The sequence below is a fragment of the Cygnus olor genome, chromosome 18, assembly GCF_009769625.2.
Source record: "Cygnus olor isolate bCygOlo1 chromosome 18, bCygOlo1.pri.v2, whole genome shotgun sequence".
NCBI classification, from domain to species: domain Eukaryota; kingdom Metazoa; phylum Chordata; class Aves; order Anseriformes; family Anatidae; genus Cygnus; species Cygnus olor.
Genome location: NC_049186.1, coordinates 3,134,931 through 3,154,176, shown reverse-complemented (window position 1 = coordinate 3,154,176; position 19,246 = coordinate 3,134,931). Strand labels below are relative to the sequence as shown.

At 52.4% G+C, this 19,246-nt stretch overlaps 1 protein-coding gene and 1 long non-coding RNA gene across 2 annotated transcripts in view; one reads left to right on the top strand and one right to left on the bottom strand.

Annotated features, from left to right (window-relative positions):
* The window catches only part of LOC121056936, a 62,361-nt gene extending 52,589 nt beyond the window's left edge, over positions 1-9,772 (top strand). Inside the window, exon 7 of the long non-coding RNA XR_005813564.1 lies at positions 9,657-9,772. This is a non-coding gene — a long non-coding RNA (uncharacterized LOC121056936). The remainder of the gene's footprint in view (positions 1-9,656) is intronic.
* Positions 6,576-19,246, bottom strand: part of HS3ST3A1 (heparan sulfate-glucosamine 3-sulfotransferase 3A1) — a 30,679-nt gene continuing 18,008 nt past the window's right edge. The window contains exon 2 of the mRNA XM_040530480.1: positions 6,576-10,557. Within this exon, the coding sequence (XP_040386414.1) occupies positions 9,939-10,557 (619 nt within the window). The 3' untranslated portion in view covers positions 6,576-9,938. The remainder of the gene's footprint in view (positions 10,558-19,246) is intronic.

Here is a 19,246-nt window from a genome sequence, read left to right as displayed (position 1 = left end):
GTGTCAGCAGAGGCGTGCAAACCCTTGCAGACTTGAAGAAATTCTGCAGCACCAAACCCGAGCACCAGGGTGCTGAGCGCACCAATCTTCAAACAAGACCGTATGTACAGCGAGCCTGCTGCCAAAAGGTAGCAGAAAATTTGATGTAGAAACAGAAATATGCTTCAGTTGCCTTGGAATATGATATCCTTCTGAGCTCGCTTGCATATCGCTTTACAAAGATCAGCTGTCCACCGAACTACCAATACCTCCCAAACTTGGCTGTGTTTCAGTGCTTGTGGGATGCAGTATAAAAAGAAAAGGAGGATGATTGAGTGTCTCTGTTTCCAATTGCCCGTGGTGCAAAGTGCCTAAATCTAAGCCTGAGGATGGAGCTACGTCTTCTGTGCATGGATGGCTGGGGGGGGGCTCGATGTCGTTTCTGGTTGGAGATGGGTGCGGGGGTGCTGGGAAGGAAGGAGAGCTTGGGAAAGGAGTTTCCAACTGGAAGCGACCAAAGGAAACCGATAGTTTTTATGCTGATAAATTGAAGCAGGGATTAAAGAGGTACAGAGCAATCCTTATGCTCTGAAGCTCAGTCATTTGAACTCAGTCGTGGAAATCCCCCAAACCCACATCTGACGGAGCTGGCCGGTTTTTCAACCGAGCAGAGGGCGCGGGCAGCTCCGAGCGGCGACATGCGGGGTGTGATGGCTGCTGCTTGCGGTGCCTGGGGGTGCTGGGGGGGTGGGAGGGCTGGGCTGGGGGATCTGTGCTGCTCCAAGGCCGAGCTGGGGATGGAGCAGAGAGCCGGGCTGTGAAGGACTGACAGCACAGCGACAAGAGCAAGCCCTGTAGGAACAGCTGCCGCGCTCCAGTTTTTTGGTGTCTCCCCACCTGCAGCTCCTTGAACCTTCCCTTCCATTCCTTCGGTCTTTATTTCATTCAACTAATAAAAAGCCCTTTCCCCCTCTCAGCAGAGATACTGGAGCACAGCCCACGGGCTGGGAGGGGAAAGCTGCAGCTTGGCTTCTCCTCCCCGACCAGCAGCCAGCTCTGTATCTCTGGACGGATCCAGCAGGAGCACGGGAGCCTGCCTCCGAGAAGCCCCCGCGCTCTGCCAGGGCCACACAGGTAGCAGCGAACCTGATACCAAGTCAAGTGCAACAGCTGGGAGTCCTTTTCATCCTCTCGCCTCCCCTGTATTTCAGAGCAGTAGCTCTCAGATGTCCAAAGCTCCAGATGCTCCAGATTCTTGCACCAACACATGGGCAGGCGCATGCCCGTGTCTCTGCAGGCATGGAGCACAGCGGCTGGCCGGGGGCAACGTGCCCACTGGGTGCGCTGCAGCACCGAGGGTGCCCAATTCTGTCCTCTTCTGGGGTATTCAGGAAGAAAAGTGCAGAATCCCCTCTTTGTGCCACAGAGGGGCTCATACAGGGCTTGGCTTCAGTCTGGGCACGGTCTCTGCATTCCGCTCTCGTGACGCTGCTGGTAACAGCAGGCGGCTGCCACCGGGTGAACATAGCCGGGGGCGTCACGCGTGGATTTGAGGCAAGCAGTTTAAAGCTTGTACCTGGCTGCTGTGTGGCTTGGCATTTATTTTTTACCGGTGCTCTTCCTCTTCCCGGCCTTACTTTGCAAGATTTATCCTGACCTTTGGTGGCTGTTCTCAGGGCTGGTTATGGAGATGACTAAATAGTGTTTAAAAGCCCAGATCTGCGACTGTTTTCATGAATATAATCAAAAAGTAGGCTGTAGTGATTGCAAACTGCTAGCAATAAATGCTGGTTAAAGAAATGAGCACGTGCCCCAGACCTGATGAATTTTAGAAGGGACAGCCAGTCATCCAAAGTGCACTCAGTAAAGTATGCTAGGAACTGTTTTGTCCCTTTTGCTCCTTAAGACATTTGTTCTCCAGCCTGGGAACGGGCGTATCGCCACGTGCCTTGTCTGAGTAACCACCAGCACCATAACAGCATAAACAAATTGCATAAACAGAGAAGTCCCTGACAGCAGGACTAGCAAATTACGGCCCTGTGAGCTGTCCAGTGGAGAGAGTGAGAGAAGTAAAAAGAAATTGTATCAGGAATTAATTGTAAACAGAGAGGGAGTCCAGCACCAATGGTGCAGGTGGGGTCTCCATCCCCTAGGAAAAAAAAGACAAAAAAGGGACAAGAAAACTACAGGAAAATATGCTTTGAACATTCACAGAAGAAACGCGAATGCAGGCATTTGTTCAGTGAGGGTGACTCTGGATTTTTCCTAATGAACTCTAATGCAAAGAGGAAATTAAAGAGCTCTGTTTCCCACTCCGTCCAGTTGCAAAGCATCTGCACTGGGAGCAGGGCTGGTGTCAGGGACGGATGCTTTAATGCACTCTGGGGATCAGAGGAGGCCAAGAAAGAAAGCTTCTGCGCTCAGGCTGACAAATGGCACTGCTCAGGATTTTCTGACAGAGTATTCTTAGTTTTGTTAACAAAAACAAACAAGTAATTCAACATAACTTAAAGTTTAAGCAGGAGAAGATCAGCCTGGATAAATTTCCCAGCTGAGTGGTTTTTTTGTTTTGTTGTTCTTTTATTTTCTGAAAGGATGTTCCAAGATTGTCCAATATGTGAGACCATTTATTTTTTGAAATAGAAACATCCATCTTTCTAGTCCGTAATACTTTGAATTGTAAGTTAAGTATTGCATGAATGGGGCTGCTTCTTTGCTGAAGGTTTGGGAGAATTGAAACCAAATGTTTAAAAATTATCTATCCAAAATGCTTGGCTTGACTGAACTCAAGCGACTGTTGTTTTTTTTTAAGCTATAAACAATATTGAGATTCTGACTGTTTATCCCCATATGCCTTGAAAAGTGTTTACAATTTTCAGACATTCTTCAGGAACTCAAAACCTGTTTCTGATGTATATTTATGCTGGCAGCTGGTATCTAAAGGACAGCTCAGCTCCTCGAAAAGTGGAAGCACATGACAGTTTTCCCTTTCGGAAAGCTGGTACGAAACGGGATGTCAGAGCAGGACGAGCCCCGAGCTGTGTCAGAGTCCCTGCAGCATCCCATCGTGTTGGCAGGGCTGGCTCCTGCTGTCCTCCCTGCCGTAACCTCCTCTGAGGCAGTGAAAGCCCGGACGTGTGGTTTTGGTCCTGCTGACGGATGCGGTGATGCAGATGCTCAGTCTCGCTATTCCAGCAGCATCCTCCAGACCCCCCCTAACACCAGGATCTGCTCAGGAAGATGTGGCTCGTGCCAGCCAGGGCCAGGTTGAGCTCATGTGGCACCTCTTGCTCGTGGAGAGCTACATCAGAGAGATCCCATTTACCTGGGCTGATTTGGCCATGTCCTGAGCGAGCCAGCCCTGCCAGCAGCTCGCATGGGTAGCCACATGAGTAATTTCTTTATTTAAGCATGAATCTTCTCAGTGTGTAAAGTGGAGCACTTGGGCCTCAGACCAACACTGGTTTTGAATTAAATGGAACCAAAGTATGTTTTTTTTTGTTTTGTTTGTTTGTTTGTTTTTTTAATCATGTCTTGGTGATGCTCTTGGTTCTCTCGTCTGTAATACCCGTGGCAGGCGGTGAGAGGCATGTCTGGGGATCCTTGGCTGTGGCTTCACTTGGGGCAACCTCGCTGAGCTTAGCTGAAATGCTCTTTTGGTCAAAGTAGTTGTTTAAAAAACAAACAAAAAAAAATGTGTAGAAAACATCTGGAATTCCAGCAAATAGCGGGATGCTGCTGAACTGGTGATGTGGTCCCCATCACGGGTGGAGGCTGTTCCCATTGCGGGGGGCTGGCACTCACAGCCCCCAGCCCCGCATGCTGCTGTGGCCCCCGGGGAGCAGAGGCAGGGATGCTGAGGGCAGAGCACCCCGAGATTCATCGGCTGGTCTGTGCTGTGCAAGCAGACGGCTCAAATAGCAGTCACCCCCTCCTGCAGGTGGCAGCTGGTCTGTCTGGGAGTGGAGCCTGACGCGCTCAAAGGTTGCTCCAGCCTTGGGGGGTCACTGTGCTGATGGCGCTTGGACTGGAGCAGGCAGACAGGAGCTGTTCACGGAGCCGTGCCCTTCGCCAGCCAGCCCTGTGCAGGAGGCCACGTCTGGAGGAAATGACCCTGGGGGCTGCGTGCCATTAGCTCAGCTACAGCCTGGCTGGGAGGCGGAGGAGTGCTGCGAAGTGTCCCCAGACCACAGCCAGACGGACACTGCCCGTCCCGGGGGTGCCATCAGCGATAAGTGCCCCGCGGCATTTGTTGTAGGCACTGAGAGCATTATAAACCTGTGGCTGCCTCCCTTATCTCCCCTCTGAGTGCTGAACAAGCCTCCTTTTGCTTGGGAGGTGAAATGCAGCGTGGTAAAAGCACAAACACCGGTGCACACCTCGAAGCTGGCTGCCCTGGGACCCCTGGGACGTGCAGAGAGGCCAGGAATTAGCTCAGTGACTGCGTCTGCCCAGTCAATACGGTACATTCAGCCCTGCTCCTCTGTGCTCCTAAACTTGTCCTTCTTGGGAGAATTGTTTTACTCAGCTGCCTTCCCTTCTGTGCCCCGCCGTAGGGGGGTCTCTGGCAGCGAGCAGTGTAGCAAATGTATTGATTCTGCTCCAAAAGCCCCGTACGCAGGGAGGTAAGTGCTCCCCAGCCAATACCTTTCAGTCATTTCCTTCAGATGTTGCTCACATGCCCTAAATCACAGCTGTTGAGGAAAGAACAAAAGGAATGAGCTGAAGAAACTGTGACCGAGCAGGGCTAATCCTGTCTAAAACACGGCCGTTACCCGGTGCTGATGGAGGAAACCACGGAGGCCAGGTGCTGGGTGTCGGTGAAGAAGGACCTTCCACCAACAGGAGTGCTCTGGTTGCAGGTTTTAAGCTTCCAGACAAAATATCAGCAGCCGTAACACCAGCCTGGGCTTCTGGGCAGGGACAGGAGGCTTGGAGGGGCCCGTACGTGGCTGCACGGCAGCTCTTCAGTGACATCAAATGTATTTCTTGGATAATTTGCTTCGTTCTTCTAACGAGGCCCACAAATTAGGGCCTGCGACTGCTGTAGAGAGGAAATAGCAAGGAAGTTTGGCACGGGAACACGTACTTGTGGCTGATAAGCTGCTTTTAAAGTTCCTCTGCTGTGCGAATGACCTCAGGTAATGCTCTGAGCAAGGACTTCGCCCTCCAGAAATCACCCAGTTGTCCTAAGAACCATCAGATGATTATTACCATTATTATTAGTATTTAACGATGCTGAAAGGCAGGTGCTGAGTCTTTTCTGAAAGCTCTGCTTGGCTTCCAGCACCTTCATCCCGTCCATAGGGTGCTGCTCGCTTGTCGGGCTCCTCGAAGGTCCCGGGCTGAGCACCCAGCTGGGTGGTGCACCCAAGGGTGGTCGCAGCAAGTGATGCTGAGCTGTAGCACAGCGTCAGAGCTGACTTAAGGAGAGTTTTCCCCACGGAGCAGCGAGCCGTGCTGCCTGCACGATGGAGCAAGCAGGAGCCGTGCTCCAGCCGCCGTGCAGCGGTGAGGACAGGCACTAAGATGAAGGAGGTCTGATTTTTTTTTTTCAAGAACGTTGCTGGCCAATGTCTTAGGTAATAAATGCTGTGGATGGAGGAATGCAGCCTTGTTATTGCCTGGCTAAGGGGAATTCGTTCTACACATTGGCTTTCCCAGAGTTTTCCACCCCGGCGTCGTTGACTCCTTACCACCACATAGATATTTCTGTATTTCAGCAAAATTCCCCACTTCTAATCTGGATAGTCCTGGCTGGGTGGAGTGCAAAACCCACATTGTTAACTCCGGATAACAGTAATTAAAAGAAAATAAAATCAAAGGTGCTCAGAAAAGAAATGGAACATTTTTCTCTGGAAGCCAAAAGATTATATTAAACTTCGTCGGTTTAATAAAATATTATGAACTTTGGGAGCGTATTTTCCCTGGGACTTAATCTGTTTATACATCTAAAAAAGTAAATAGAATATCGCTTTACTTGACCACACAGAAAACCTGATCTACGGGGGCTGCCGTGCCGTGTGTATTTCTTGGTGCATTGCTTCCACCTCGGGGTTCGCGCGGCATGAGCTGGGGCCACTCCTCGGCGCGGTCGGGGGGAGCAGGAATTCGGCAAAGCCGGTGCCAAAGTGCCATGGACATGGCAGGGCTAAGGGGGAATAGCGGGGAGAGCTGCGAGGACCTGACTTCTCAAGGTGTTTGGCTGTCTCAAGGCAGTAGTAAGACCTGGAGAAGCCTGAAGTGGAAGATAAGGCTGGGGAAACGATGCCAACAAGGCCGGGAGCCGAGCTGGGGAGTTCAAGCCAGGCAGAACCCCCCCAGCTTGATCGGTTTTGCAAGCTGAACCTGATGTGAGTGGCTAATTCTATGTTTTCCCCTCTTTTCACAAACCTCCCCGCTCTTTCCAGGTTGCTGCTGCCAGCAAAAAGAGAGCACAGCCTCTCAGTACCCGTAAACTTTATTAAATGTGTGCTTTTTCATTCTTAAATTAAATTAAAATCAGTCTGTTTCATACTGAAATAGCACCAAAGGGAGAAAGATGACAGTATCACAGAGCAGAGGGAAGGGAGGAGAGAAAACCCAGAAACTGTTATATATGAACAAGAATTTTTTTAATGGTTAAGAAAGTGGGCATTTTTTTTCCCCAGATCTGGAGACCTAACATTGTATCTGCTAGTGTGTGTGTGCGAGAGAACCGAGGAGGCTAAGAAGGAAGAGCGTCAAGACCACTAAGTGCAGGTTGGCATCGCCAAATGCGCTGGCCATTGGGCTTTGCACCCCAAAGCCCACCCCAAATACCACTTGGAGGAGCCTCCTTCGCTGATCTCCATGGCATATTGGCCTTTATATTCCTTTTAGCTGTATAAATTCTCAGGTGGCAGCTTTCTGGTGGGAGTCGATGACGTTCACAACATGAACACAGCTCGCTGCGACGTGGCCACAGCCCGTCCTCGCCCTTCCCAAAATCCCAGCACCAGGAGCCACAGCAGAGGCTGGGATGCATCCTGCCAAACTGCACCAGCAAAGGAAAACCCAAGTTGTCTGAAACATTCAGGGTGTTTTATGTTTTTTTTTTCTTTTAAAACAAATGTTCTAAAAATCCAAATGTTACGTGGTTTATAATAAGCATAAGCTTTATCAGTGCCTAATGGCACACTGGATTATTGAAACCAGAAGGACTTCAGTATACCTGATTAGTTTCTTATCACTAAAGTATTGATTTTTCTGCCTTTTTTTTTTTTAAAGCACACTATAGGTCACTTTCATTTTTATTTATAGCTGCTTTTGCTTTCTCCTCCTAATAAGATGCTCGATTCTGTGGGCCTAGGAGGGTTGCAGGTTTTGACAGTTTACTTCCAATTCTTCTTAGGTTAAAATAATCTAAACTTCATGGCTGGATTTTAAAATAAGCCTAAAGAGTTTAGAGGCTTAAATGTTATTAGAGTTCAAAGGGATTTGATTGCATGACCTCTTTTTAAAAGCCATTGTTCATACGTGGAGGGATTTTCAAAAAATACTTATGGCCCAGATCAAAAAAATCAGTTACAGCCTCTGATCCCCAAATAGTTTTACTAGGTGTGCATTGAGGGAGTCAAAGCCTCAGAAATTAATGGAAGTAAAGCATCTGAGCGTTTTTGGGAAAGTGTGCCCATGGAGTTGAGTCCAGTGTGCTGGGCAGTGTTTTAAAGGCACGTGTGATAGTTGGGCCTGTGTACACACCGAAACTATCTGGGTTTAATGGCAGTGATTTGGTGGCAGTTGCAGAATCTCATTTGTAGGAAGGTACTTCATATCGCTAGAGCTAGTTCAATATGGGAAGAACAATCTCTAGTGCTATAAAGCAGCTTTATACTAGTCTAAATGTGACCATAGGAGAGACAGTGGCAATATAATTATATTGATTTTTTTTAAATCATACTCAAGTGATATTTATACTTGTCAAAAGCCTGTGCAGTTTAGCCCACCCCAAGTCTCCTTGAAACACCACAGGAGCTACCTGCTTGACACTTCTGTTCAGCTTGGAAAGCCTCTGGCTTTGTGCCTTGGCTGATGATGGTGGGAAGGGGTGGCGAAAGGTGGGAAGGGATGGTGGGAAGGTTTTGTGCCTCAGGGACAGTACAGTGGTTGTCCCAGGACTCCGCGTCCTCAGGAGCAGAGGGATGGGAGGGAAGGGAAGGCTCCAGACAGCCAGGATGGGCTGTGGCTCATCACATGAGGTGGCAGTGGGTGCCACGAGGTTGTCCTGGTCCTCAGTTGTTTTCCTAACCCATCAAGGTGGATGGCCAAGGTGGAAATGACTCTTTTGGGTTGAATGGCATTTTCTGATACATGGTCTGTGTCTTAGCCCTGGTTATCCTACAATACTCCTTGGATTCCTTGAAATCTGTGCTGTGATTGCATTAAGATGTTGCCTGGTGTGCCAACAGCCAGTGGGCAGGGACCCCAGGCTTCTTCCTCACCAGATTTACCAGCTGATCCCCACTTAGTCTGCTCTACCCCATCAGTGGCTTTTTAAAGTTAAACTCAAATGAGGGAACATAATTGTGTTACGCAGCACCAAGCAATAATTAGGTGCTCCTCTAGTCCAGCAAATGCTGAAGATAAAGAGCCAGCAGATAAGGAGCCCGCGGTAATACAAGATCCTGCTTCACTAATAGATTTTTGTCTCTGAGCCATTTCTGCTGGCCAAAAAAAAGGTGATAATGATCAAAGAAAGGAATTTAAAGCTCCTGGTTATGCCAAACAGAAGATTTGTTTTGCCTGACAGTTTTTAAAGCCCTGCACAGCCAGTGCTCTTGTTCCTGCTTCCCCCTCGGTTCTCCTTTAGGAAAGGACAATTAACCTTCCATCTACTTCTCCTCATTCTCCCCCCTTTCTGGATGTGATTTTTGTTCATTTTTTTCCCAAACAACCCTTTCCCCACCATTTGTCTTTTCAGACTGACCCAACCCAGCACATTCTTCATTATGGCTTAAATATCATCCACCAGACACAGTAAACTTGTTTCCTGTGTACGAGTGGTGGGATAGCGGGTCTCCCATCACCTCCCAGAGAGATGTACCACGTTCATCTCAGTGTGGACCCTTCCCTGCCCATCACCCAGCTCCCTTCAGATGGGCCCCACTGGGAGAAGCGCTCTGTGGTCAGCCTGGTGTGAGGGGTGCACGTTCCTGGGGATGGGGAGCGCAGGTTTGGAGCCAGCTCCCGTGAATGAGGTCTTTTGACTACCTGGCAGTTTGCATCGGAAAGTTAAAAGAATCATTAGTTTTATTACACTTTTGGTGACCAAATATTTTTGTCAAAACAAACCGAAGGAACATTGGTTTTGGCTTCTATAAGATGAAAAATAAGTTTGGTTGATGAAAAGAGCTTGATTTAGTGGAGGGGCAACAGTCAAACAAAATTTGGATAAATGAAAAATTCTCAAAGGTTTCATACAATAAAAAATATCCTAAGGTAAGGTTTTGAAAACCAAATTAAATATTACATTGCCGTTTTTTTCATTGTCAAGCGTGACAAGGTCTGGTCTAAAACGGTGTTTGCAAGCCAAAATGTGGCTGATGTGCCAGTACAGCTCTGAGCTCCTGCATGCACCCCGCTCACCTCTGAGGGTGGACCTGAAGACATCGAAAAATTCTACACCTGAATGTTTTTTTTTTTTTTTTTTTTTACAGAGCCAGTGCAAATCCTCGGGCCCACTGAAGGAAGCAACCAAGCCTCAGGGATGTCAACAGGACCAGGTTGCAGTTCACAGCCTCTTTCTGTGGTGGGACACATCACCACCCCTCTGGGAGAAGAAAGAAACCAAGGCAGTGTCAAAAGAAAAAAAATCAGAATGAAACATGTTTCAGCACAACTATTATTTTTTTTCTGTATTTTCCCCCTTTCTACTGATATGTAAAAAAAATATATATTATATTATATTTTCCTTTTCTTAAATTATTTTTTTTTCAGCCTCAGTCCCAGCCGAAGTCCTGCCCCGTCATCTGGTAGAACTTCATGTTGAAAGGCCGGTAGAAGTCCCGCAGCCTCTGCACCACCTCCTGGTCAATGTCGGGGTGGGTCCTGCCTTTCGTTTTCCCCAGGCAGTGGGGTTTGCTGCTGCCCTCCGCCTTCTTCAGGCAGGGGAAGCCCTTGGTTTTGTTGAAGTAGAAGTGTTTGTCGGTGATGATCCTCTTGAGGCCCAGAAAGTCCTGGACCCTGCCCAGCTCCCCCGCGGGGTCGCTGATCAGCCTCTCCCCGCTGACGAAGAGGATCTGCCCGATGGGGAAGTAGAGGAGCCAGTTCTCCAGGTGCTTGGCGTAGATGCCGATCTGGATGGCGCTCCACGAGGTGTCGATCAGGCCCGTAGTCCTGTTTTTGAAGGTCAGGCTCTCAAAGGTGGGGATATCGGGCTTCTTGGAGAGCGTCTGGGTGTAGTCCGAGATGGCTCTGGTCACGGGGTCCCGCACCACCACGATGAGCTTCGTGCCCTTGGACATGGAGGAGATGCGGGCCGGGGCCTCCTTGGTGACAAAGTAGCTGGGGGTCTTCTCCATGGTGATCTGCCCCTCCAGGGTCCTGGGCATGAGGTCCCTGAGAGAGGGGGGCAGAGGGACACATTAGTGCCGAACGCACCTGGGTGCAGGCTCTGGGGGGTCCCAGGTGCAGGTTCTCAGGTTCTGGGGGGTCCCAGGTGCCATGGCCGGGATGTCCCCATGCCTCACACCCCCAGCCCAGCTGGCTTCCCTCCTAGCACACGTATTCAGGAGGCCCATAATACTCTAACTCAGCAAAGCATCTAAGCAAACACCTAATTAGACCTAATTCTGCCTATTTAAGACCTCTAAGGGGCTTCTTGAGATGAATCCCACCTCTCTTCTTGCCCTGACACTGGCATAACAGAGCAAAACTCCACAATCCTAACATCCTACCCCTTTAAATTCCTGCCTGCCCACGCTGGGTTTCCTGCACATTGGCTTAAATTCCCCAGAATAACAGAGAATTTCTTGAGTAACAACTCTTCCTTCCTGCAGGGCATGAGGAATTTTTCAAGGGGAAGGGTGTAAGACTCCATCTTTTGGTATTTTCAAGGTGGCAGCAAGCTGATGTCATGTAAAAATGTGCAATAGCAGCCCCCTGACCTCAGCAATTTCCTTCTTCCACCCAAAGAAACCCTACATGGCAGGCTGAGCTGGGCAGCTCTCAGGGTGGGCTCAGGCCAGGGGCCCCTTGAGAATTCAAAGCTCTTCTGAGCCAGGCATTGGGTGCGATTTGGTGAAGGACTGCAAGATTTGGCCACAGGATAACCCGTGTTCAACAAGGCAAGCCTGAAAGGTGTAGGAGCCACCTGAGCCGCCTCTCATCGGCTCCTCCTGGATGCGCCGTCTCGTCTCTGTGCTGCTCCTTGCCTGCTGCACGGACACACCATGGCAGATCCCTCAGATTTGCCTCACCCCGTTATCATCCCAAAATGGGAGCCAATATCTGCAAAGTGCCAGTGGCTCCTTGGTTGCACAAACCCATCCCACCTCCCAGCACTTCTCCTGTCCGCAGCGCGTCCCCTCCCAGTCCCTCACAGGGGACTGGAGACGGATGGGAGGTGGCACGGCCATGCCACCAGCAGTTCTGATGGCAGCTGTGGCCCTGTGTTCCCCGGAGCAGGTCCCCATGTCCCCCTCACCCTGACCCCTCTCTGTGACTGTGACGCCTGGGACCGTCTCGGGCAGCAACGTCTGGTTTGCAAACCTGTGCAATATGCCAGCAAAATTAAACTCATCTATCAAAAAAGCAACAATGCAAAGGCAGCAATTGCTAAAAGCACCAATAACAACCAAACCCCAGGCTGAGTCGTTCTGTTACAAATGAGGCAGCGAGGACCGACCCTTCCTAGAGCAATTCTTTCTGTTCGAAGCCGTGTTACGGAGAGGCTGAGTAGAGACGTGGTCCTAGGGAAGCCAAACCTTTGCTGTTTGCTGCTGAGGGTTTCTGGGGGGAAAAAGACCCGAAGACATAAAGGCAGGCACTTTGGGCAATAGGGATGTGGATGGATTCAGAACCGGCACCGGGGAGACCTTTGCTAAGGAGACATAGTTCTGTGGTGGGATTTAACATCATCCAGCATTGCAAAGACCAGAGTGTAAATGGTTCTGAGACAGCCTGGCCACATTTCTGGTGGATGAAATCAATTGGTGGCGCTGGAATGTGAGAGCCTCATGGTCACTGCAGCCTTGGGGTGGGTGTCCCCAGCCCTGGTCACGCTCAGCGTGGTGGAGATAGCAGAAGGACCCCTGCAAATTACTGCCTTTTTTATACTGTCTGCCACCTGGGCGAAGGTACTGGGCTGGCCGGCTGTGGTCAGGCTTAGTGAGGCCATTTGTGGGCTTCTGGGCCCACCAAGCACCTGCACCAGCCCCCGGTTTGCAGCCAGGGGCAGCGTGCGTCCCCACGGCCCTGGGCGCAGGGGGGCAGCAGGGGCTCAGTGGGGAGAGCACAGGGAGAAGGTGTTTGGAGCAGCCAAGGGACTGTAGCAACCTGAGGCAAAAGGGAAAGCATCTGGATTTTGAGCTACATTTTAATGGGAATTGAGTTAATGAGAAGATTGTGTCTCTCCCTCCATTCCAGCTGTATCTGCTGTACCATGAGGAGCTACCAGAGCATTGCCCAGTGCTGAAATTCGCCTCCTCCCTGCTGCTGGGCACTAGGACAGTGCCACAACCGCCCTTACTGAACAGGGCCACGTCCACCTTACCCTGGATTTGGTAAGGTTTGGTCTGGTGGCCCCTACAACAACACACCCTCTCCGAAATGGGACTAAAACTGGAATGGACATCCGTGGGGAGGGATCCCTGGGGTGCCCGGTCCCCAGCTCCATCCCCAGCCTCTTGCACGTGCTGTGCCGTGGAGCAAGGAGCCCTTGCAGTGGCAGCGGGAAGGCACCCGAGCTCTGTGTGTGCTTTGGTAAGTGTTGAAATCTCCGCTGCATCTCCCCAAGGAGCAGGTTAACCCCTTCTGCGGGGAGGCCGCAGCACAAAGGCTTCCTTCAGCGCAGGAATGAGCCCGCACCTCCGCTGCCAGGTCGGCGGGCAGGGACATGCCAGGAGACACCGGGAATGTGCTGCCACAGCGTTCAGGAGATTAATTAATTACAAAGGGCATCTTTCATGGACGTAAACAGTTGCCTGGAGGCCTCCCTGGACTAATGGCATCTGGGTTTTATTGCAAAAGAGCCACTTGAAAAGACAAGAACCACAAAAATGTTTTTGGCAAGAGCAGCCACCAGTGGGCCCTGCCAGAATAAATGGATTCTGTTATTTTAATTTTAGTAGAGCTCGGGGCTTTATTTAATTACTTAATAGGAGAGGAAGACTCTCCTCAAAGGGAGCATTTGGGATTTGCGTGCGTATTCACGGTTGGCCCTTTACAGGGCCGTGCTGTGCCCCAGCAGCGCTGCCCAAGGTGGCCGTGGCCGTGTCCCACCAAAGCAGGAGGCAGCGCTGGGGCTGCAGCCCCTTCCCCACCCCAAAGGTCTCCATGGGACAGGGATGTCCCCTTCCCTTTGGGGATTGGGGATTTTTCCCTTGCATCTGCTGCAGCACCCGGTTGGGGAGGGAGAGGCACAGGCACGATGTTGGTGATGCTGCACAGGGCTGAGCACCAGTGGTTACTGGTCCCAGCAGTGCACCAGGCACTGGGTTGGGTTTCCTGCTGGTGCAGTCACTGTGCTGCGAGGCCTTCACATCAGCACCTTCATGCTGGGGTCACGTCAGGACATCCCAGTAACTGGTCCCCAGCCCTCAAGCACTCCTGGTGCGGGAACCAACCTTTGATGTCGTGTTTATTATGGTTTTATATATCTTTATTGACTGTATAATGGTCCAAAATCTTGGCTTCATACATGTCCCAGGGGTGTTTCCAAGTGGGGTGTTGGCTTGACCCCAGACACAGAGATCAGAGTCCTTGGAGCCAGCACCTGATCTCAAGTCACTGCAGGAGCCCAGTTCTGGGGAATAAAGCACTGCTTTACGTCAGGAAACCAAAGCACCGCATCAGGCTCCATCCTTACATGACCGAAACCGGGAAACCTCTGGTGGGTGCAGCTCAGGCTCTGCATTGCACAGCCTGCAGGTTGCAGCGGGCGGTGAGACACAGAGGATGTGCGGGCATCGCTCACCCCCTGTATCTGGGCAGGGGCACCTGGCTCCAGCCTCCAGGTGCATTTTCCACCTTGCACTGGCCTAAGCTACTGCTCCAATCAGTGGGTGCAGGCAAAGAAACTGGGGAGGGGAAAGAGAAGCCCCCCAGCAGCTTTTAGGGCTTCCGAGGAGCCCTGGGAGGTTTCTGTGCACACTCTTGATGCGTGGCCAGCCCAAACCCACGCCGTGCGCTGCTGAGCCCTGCTTGGAGAGAGAAGGGGCAGAACGAGCACCCTGACCCCATTGCATCGTGCCACAGCCCTGGTCCCTTCCCCGGCCCATTTGTAACACTTTGCCCTGCTTGGCACCGCGTCCAGCTTCAAGCCTCCACAGGCTGGGTGTGCTCCTGATTCAACAGCCGCAGTTTGGGTGGGTTTTGGAGTGCCCAAAAAGCCAAGGACCTGAAAAGCCAGGCAGCGCCCGAGCTGGGCACTGGCGCTCATCAGTCCCTGATGCAGATCTCTGCCTCTCACTTGTGTGCTGCCGGTTCCATGTCAAGTGTTAAGAGGCTGGCAAGGATGCTGTGGCAGGGCTACGAGAACAGATCAGGGAGGGAAGATCACCCTAAGGGGCCAATTTCACCTCTCACCTCCGCACAGAAATACCGCCACAATTCCTGATGCCAGGATGGGGCCAGACACCGCGGTGACATGGATGTGTGTGGCTGTAGCACAGCCGACAGCCCCGGGGGAAGCACGGAGCCTGCTCTGGCCCAAAGCCATCGGATGAGGAGGGTGGGGAAACTGAGGCATGGTGAGCTCGATGCAGCCTCATGCCCCAGAGTGGTGCACACTCCTTCCTGTGCTACCGCAGCCACCAGCCGCTTGCTTCCTCCTCCTTCCCATCCCATTTCCCTTCCTCTTCCAAAGCACGTTAAGCATTTCTGCAGAAGAAATTTCTAAAAAAAAACCCCAACCCTGTGATCACACGTGATTGTCTTCCCCCACCCTCGGGCCCACGCTCCCAGGGGTGCCATTGCAGCCCCTACAGGAGATTGAAAAGAAAGATGCTCTGGCAGGAGTGACAACGTAACAGTAGTGTGCACGTATAAATAAATGAAAAAACAGCGCCTAAAGCAAGGAGGCTCCCTGGCCTTCCTGTTTGGTCTGACAGCTCTAGCAAAGCTCTGACGTGGCTTTGGTGGGCAGTGAGGGCATGGCTGAGTTATGGGAGCCTCCTGCTTGGTCTTCCTTTAGATGTCAGGGGAAGTCAATACGTGGAAAGACCCACTCCAGGAATCTGGTAATGCAAAAGAGATACCCAGAAAAAACTGTGGGAGTGAAGAAGCCGAAAAGAGTTTGGTAAATAATCAGAGGCATCCCTAAGAAAAGCTGAAAGGAGTTTGGTAAATAATCAGCGGCATCCCTAAGGAACAAGGGAAGCCAGGCATTGCTTTGTAGGACAAAACCCCAGCCCCAGCTGCCAGCAGTGTCAAAAGGGGACCTCCCAGGGCACAGGTTTATTCTCCCCAATATTCCGGAGGGGATATCAACGCATAAAGCCAGTGCCTGGTAGTGCTGACCTGTACTTAGATGAAAGGGCCCCAAGGTTCCCACTTCCTCTGCACTTCTACGTCCCCCAAAACCAGACCTGGGGGCCGGGCACGGCATGGGCACCTTCCCCCTGCCCTGTGCATGGGGGATGGCAGCAGGACGGGCAGGCAGGGAGCATGGTGTGTGGTGTTGCTCAGCTTCCTGCCTGGGTGAGATGCTCCCTCTGCGGCTCAGACCGCGTGGTGCTTGCTGACAGTCAGCGGTGGTGGCAGCTCCCGAGCTCATCCGTGCGGCGGTGCCGGCGTTTGTTTGAGCAAGCCTCGGTGTTTATGTATCTCGTTACATCTGCAGCCGGCAGCATCTGTTTCCACGCTGCATCTGTCAGGCGGCATCTGATCAGCGCCGCTGCCCTCCCCTCCTCTCCCTTCCCCTCGTGGATGAGGAACCCAAAATCCCTCCGGGCATGGCAGCCCCAAGGGGTGGCCGAATTCGGCTAAAACCAGCGCTGCTCTCACGTCTCCAGAAGCCACTCCAAGGCACTGGAGCACAACCGCTGCCGCTGGGGCACCTCCCGGACACTGGTTGTGGGCATCACCATGGCCAAGTCCTTCTCATGCTGCTCCTTTGCTTTTTCTCATTAATGCCTGGAGGACCAAATACTTAACAACTGTCCCAGTTTTTCAGAGACTAGCTGTGGCTGCAGGGTGTTTTCATCAGTTTACCTGTCACAGAATCACAGCTCCTGCCATAGCAAACTGCAGCAAAACAGTTTAGGAGAACAACACCAGCCTGACACAGCGTGAAACCAGCACCCTAATGTGGAACCTGGGGGGACGTGGGGAGCCCTGGGTCTCTGCCCCAGACCCCACCGGGCTGCTTCAGTGCCTGGATAAGGAAAATGCCACTTTGAAACTGGAGGTGTCCAGGGAGGCTCTGAGCTAAAAGTGCTGTCTGTGGCAAGGAGCAGCACGGCTGCCTGTGCCCGAAGCACTGCACCAGGGGGTCGGCTTTATTTGTAAAGAAAAATACATATTAAATAACTTATATATACAAAATACATTATATGTATATATTATTTTAATTTATAATAATTTTAATAAATTTTAATTTATTTTATACAAAGCAGTTTCCTTAGTTTGCACCCCTGCTGCATGCTGAGCACCACAGGCAGCTCCACAGGCCTGCCACCACTTCAACATTTAAGAAAATCTCTCCAGAAAGCGTCTCACTGCCCCCAAAGCAGGGACCTGGGCACTCAGCTGTCACTGCAGCGTCCGTGGGTGACAGCCCAGCGCCGAGCTGAGCACCAGGAAAAGCCTGCTTCCCTTCAGGGGAGCTGGGAAACCCATCAGAGGCGCGGCGCAGAGCGAGCGGCTCGTTTGCAAGGGCCCGTGGCTGATAATGCCGTGGGTGCACGTGCTCATTCCTGACTCTGGGGCCGTGAACTCACTCAGGAAGAGCAGGAGCAGGAGCGATACCTGGCCAAGGACTGGAGCTGCAGTGGGCTCCGGGCGTGGGGTCGCTGCACCCAGCTGCAGGCACACGCTAACGGGGGGCACGGGGGCTGCGGAGGGGCAGGGAGCAGCTGCACAGAGGGCTCTGTGCTCAGCAGCACGGTGCCCCCCAGTGCTGTCACTGCCCCCCGGGGCACACACTGATCCTAATTACAGCACACAAGCCCTCTGCCTAATTGCGCTGATTAATTAGTGATGGCCAGAACCCCTCTCAAGTGGTGCCGAGGGGCAATGCCAGCGTCCTGGTGCCCAGCACCTGTCTGGGAGAAGGACCCATGCCAAGGGGCTCCCGAGACGCGGCCGTGCTGGGACACATCTGGGACACACCTGGGCACCTCCCGCAGCCCAGCGGTGCCGAAGTGCCACCGACAGGCAGGAACACCCTGGTGCCATTGGCCCTGCAGGGCATCGGTCTCGGCTGGAACAAGGACCTCGTCCAAGCCGAGGCCACCCCAGGTGGCACAGCCATGCCCCAGGCTGCCCAGCTGGGCTTGCACCGGGGCTGTTTGTCATCTTCTGTCCCCTGGCACATTTCTGCACCCATTAACGAGGGCTGTGGGGTCCTGCCCGATAAATCCCATCTGCGATCCGCCCGCCCAGCAGATATGGATGACGGAGCTCCATGACCAAGCCCCCCAGCCCTCGGCCACAGACCCCTGCCCCACATTGCCAGCCTTTATGGGGATGGTAACACCAGCAGGCACCAGCTGAGGCAGCCTCCCCCCGTTGGCTTTGCCATGTCCTGCCTTAGCCACCCTACAGCAGAGGAGCCCAGCGGTGGCCTCCCCATGGAGGCCTCCCCATGGCCTCCCCCTGAGCCCCTTGCCCCTGCTCAGCACCCCTCCAGGCACTGCCTGCAGGCAGCGGGCGGGTTTGGGACACCCTGTGCTGGGGAGCCCAGACCCTGCCCGACCTCACCGCACCAGCACCCAGCACCCAGCACCCCTGGCAGTGACCCAAATGCACTTCTCCACCTTCCCATAGCCTCCCCAGCCCAACATTCCTGGCATGAGCTTAACAGCAGCAGCAGCCAGGGAATGGAGCTGCAGGCACGAGCTGCTCGCTGAACCCGCACAGCACCAGCATCCCCGCAGAGGAGCAAGGCAGGGACTCCCGTGATGTCCTAAAGTTTCTAGTGCAGCTCCCAACCGAGACATGGTTCCTTACTTCCCGGATGGATTCGCTTGGCTAAATCCAGCCTTGTGGCAGCTGGTTCTGGTGGCTTTTTGGTGCTGGTTTTACTCTAAGTGTGGTGCCTTGATGAAGGCTGACACCGGTTCTGCTCTCTGCTTCTATGATTGTGCAACCTGCTGGTTGCCCCAGATGACACCAAAGGAGGATTTTTCCCACTGAGACAATGGCAACGGAGGCAGTGCGTGGCTGACAGTGAATCCCATGAACCCAGCCCTCACCTAAAGCAAGACGCTTACTGCAAGGTGCGTGCCTCTTGCGCCGTGGGAAGGGAGCTCCACGCCTCCTCCCACCACACCTTGCGATGCAGAAGGGTCACAGCCTCTGTAGGGACCCACATGGACGTCAGCCTGTGCCTCGCCCTCCAATCTGATGGTAAAATGCCCCGTTTGGGGGCCTGCCTTGCCATTCTGAAGGCAGGCCACTTTTTTTGTTCATAGTAAAGCTGTGTCTATAGGAGCTGATCTTTAGGAGCCTCGTGTGTAAACAGAGCAGGAGATAGCACGTGCTCTGAAAAGCTGACTGAGTAAAAATACAGAGGGATGAGGAAAAAAAAGAATGGAAGAAAAGCCTAAGTGAGCCAATAGCAAAGTTGAGCCTGGTACAACAAAACCTCATGGCTGTTCTTCTTCCCTAAGAGCACCCCTGAAGTGCTGCACACTGACACTCCCAAGCACCCTGTGCATCATGCAAAGCCCCCCAGCATCTCCCCAGGGGTCCAGAGCAGCACCTTTCCTCGTCACTGCTGGTGAGCCCTCCTGGTGGGCTCAGCCTGGCCCCTGCAGCCCAAAGCAATAAGCAGCTCCTGTACAGATTGCCAGGACCATACGCCTCAAGTGCATCACCTAAAGGGGAAGGATAAGGAACTGTTTATTGTTGGGAATGTCTCCCT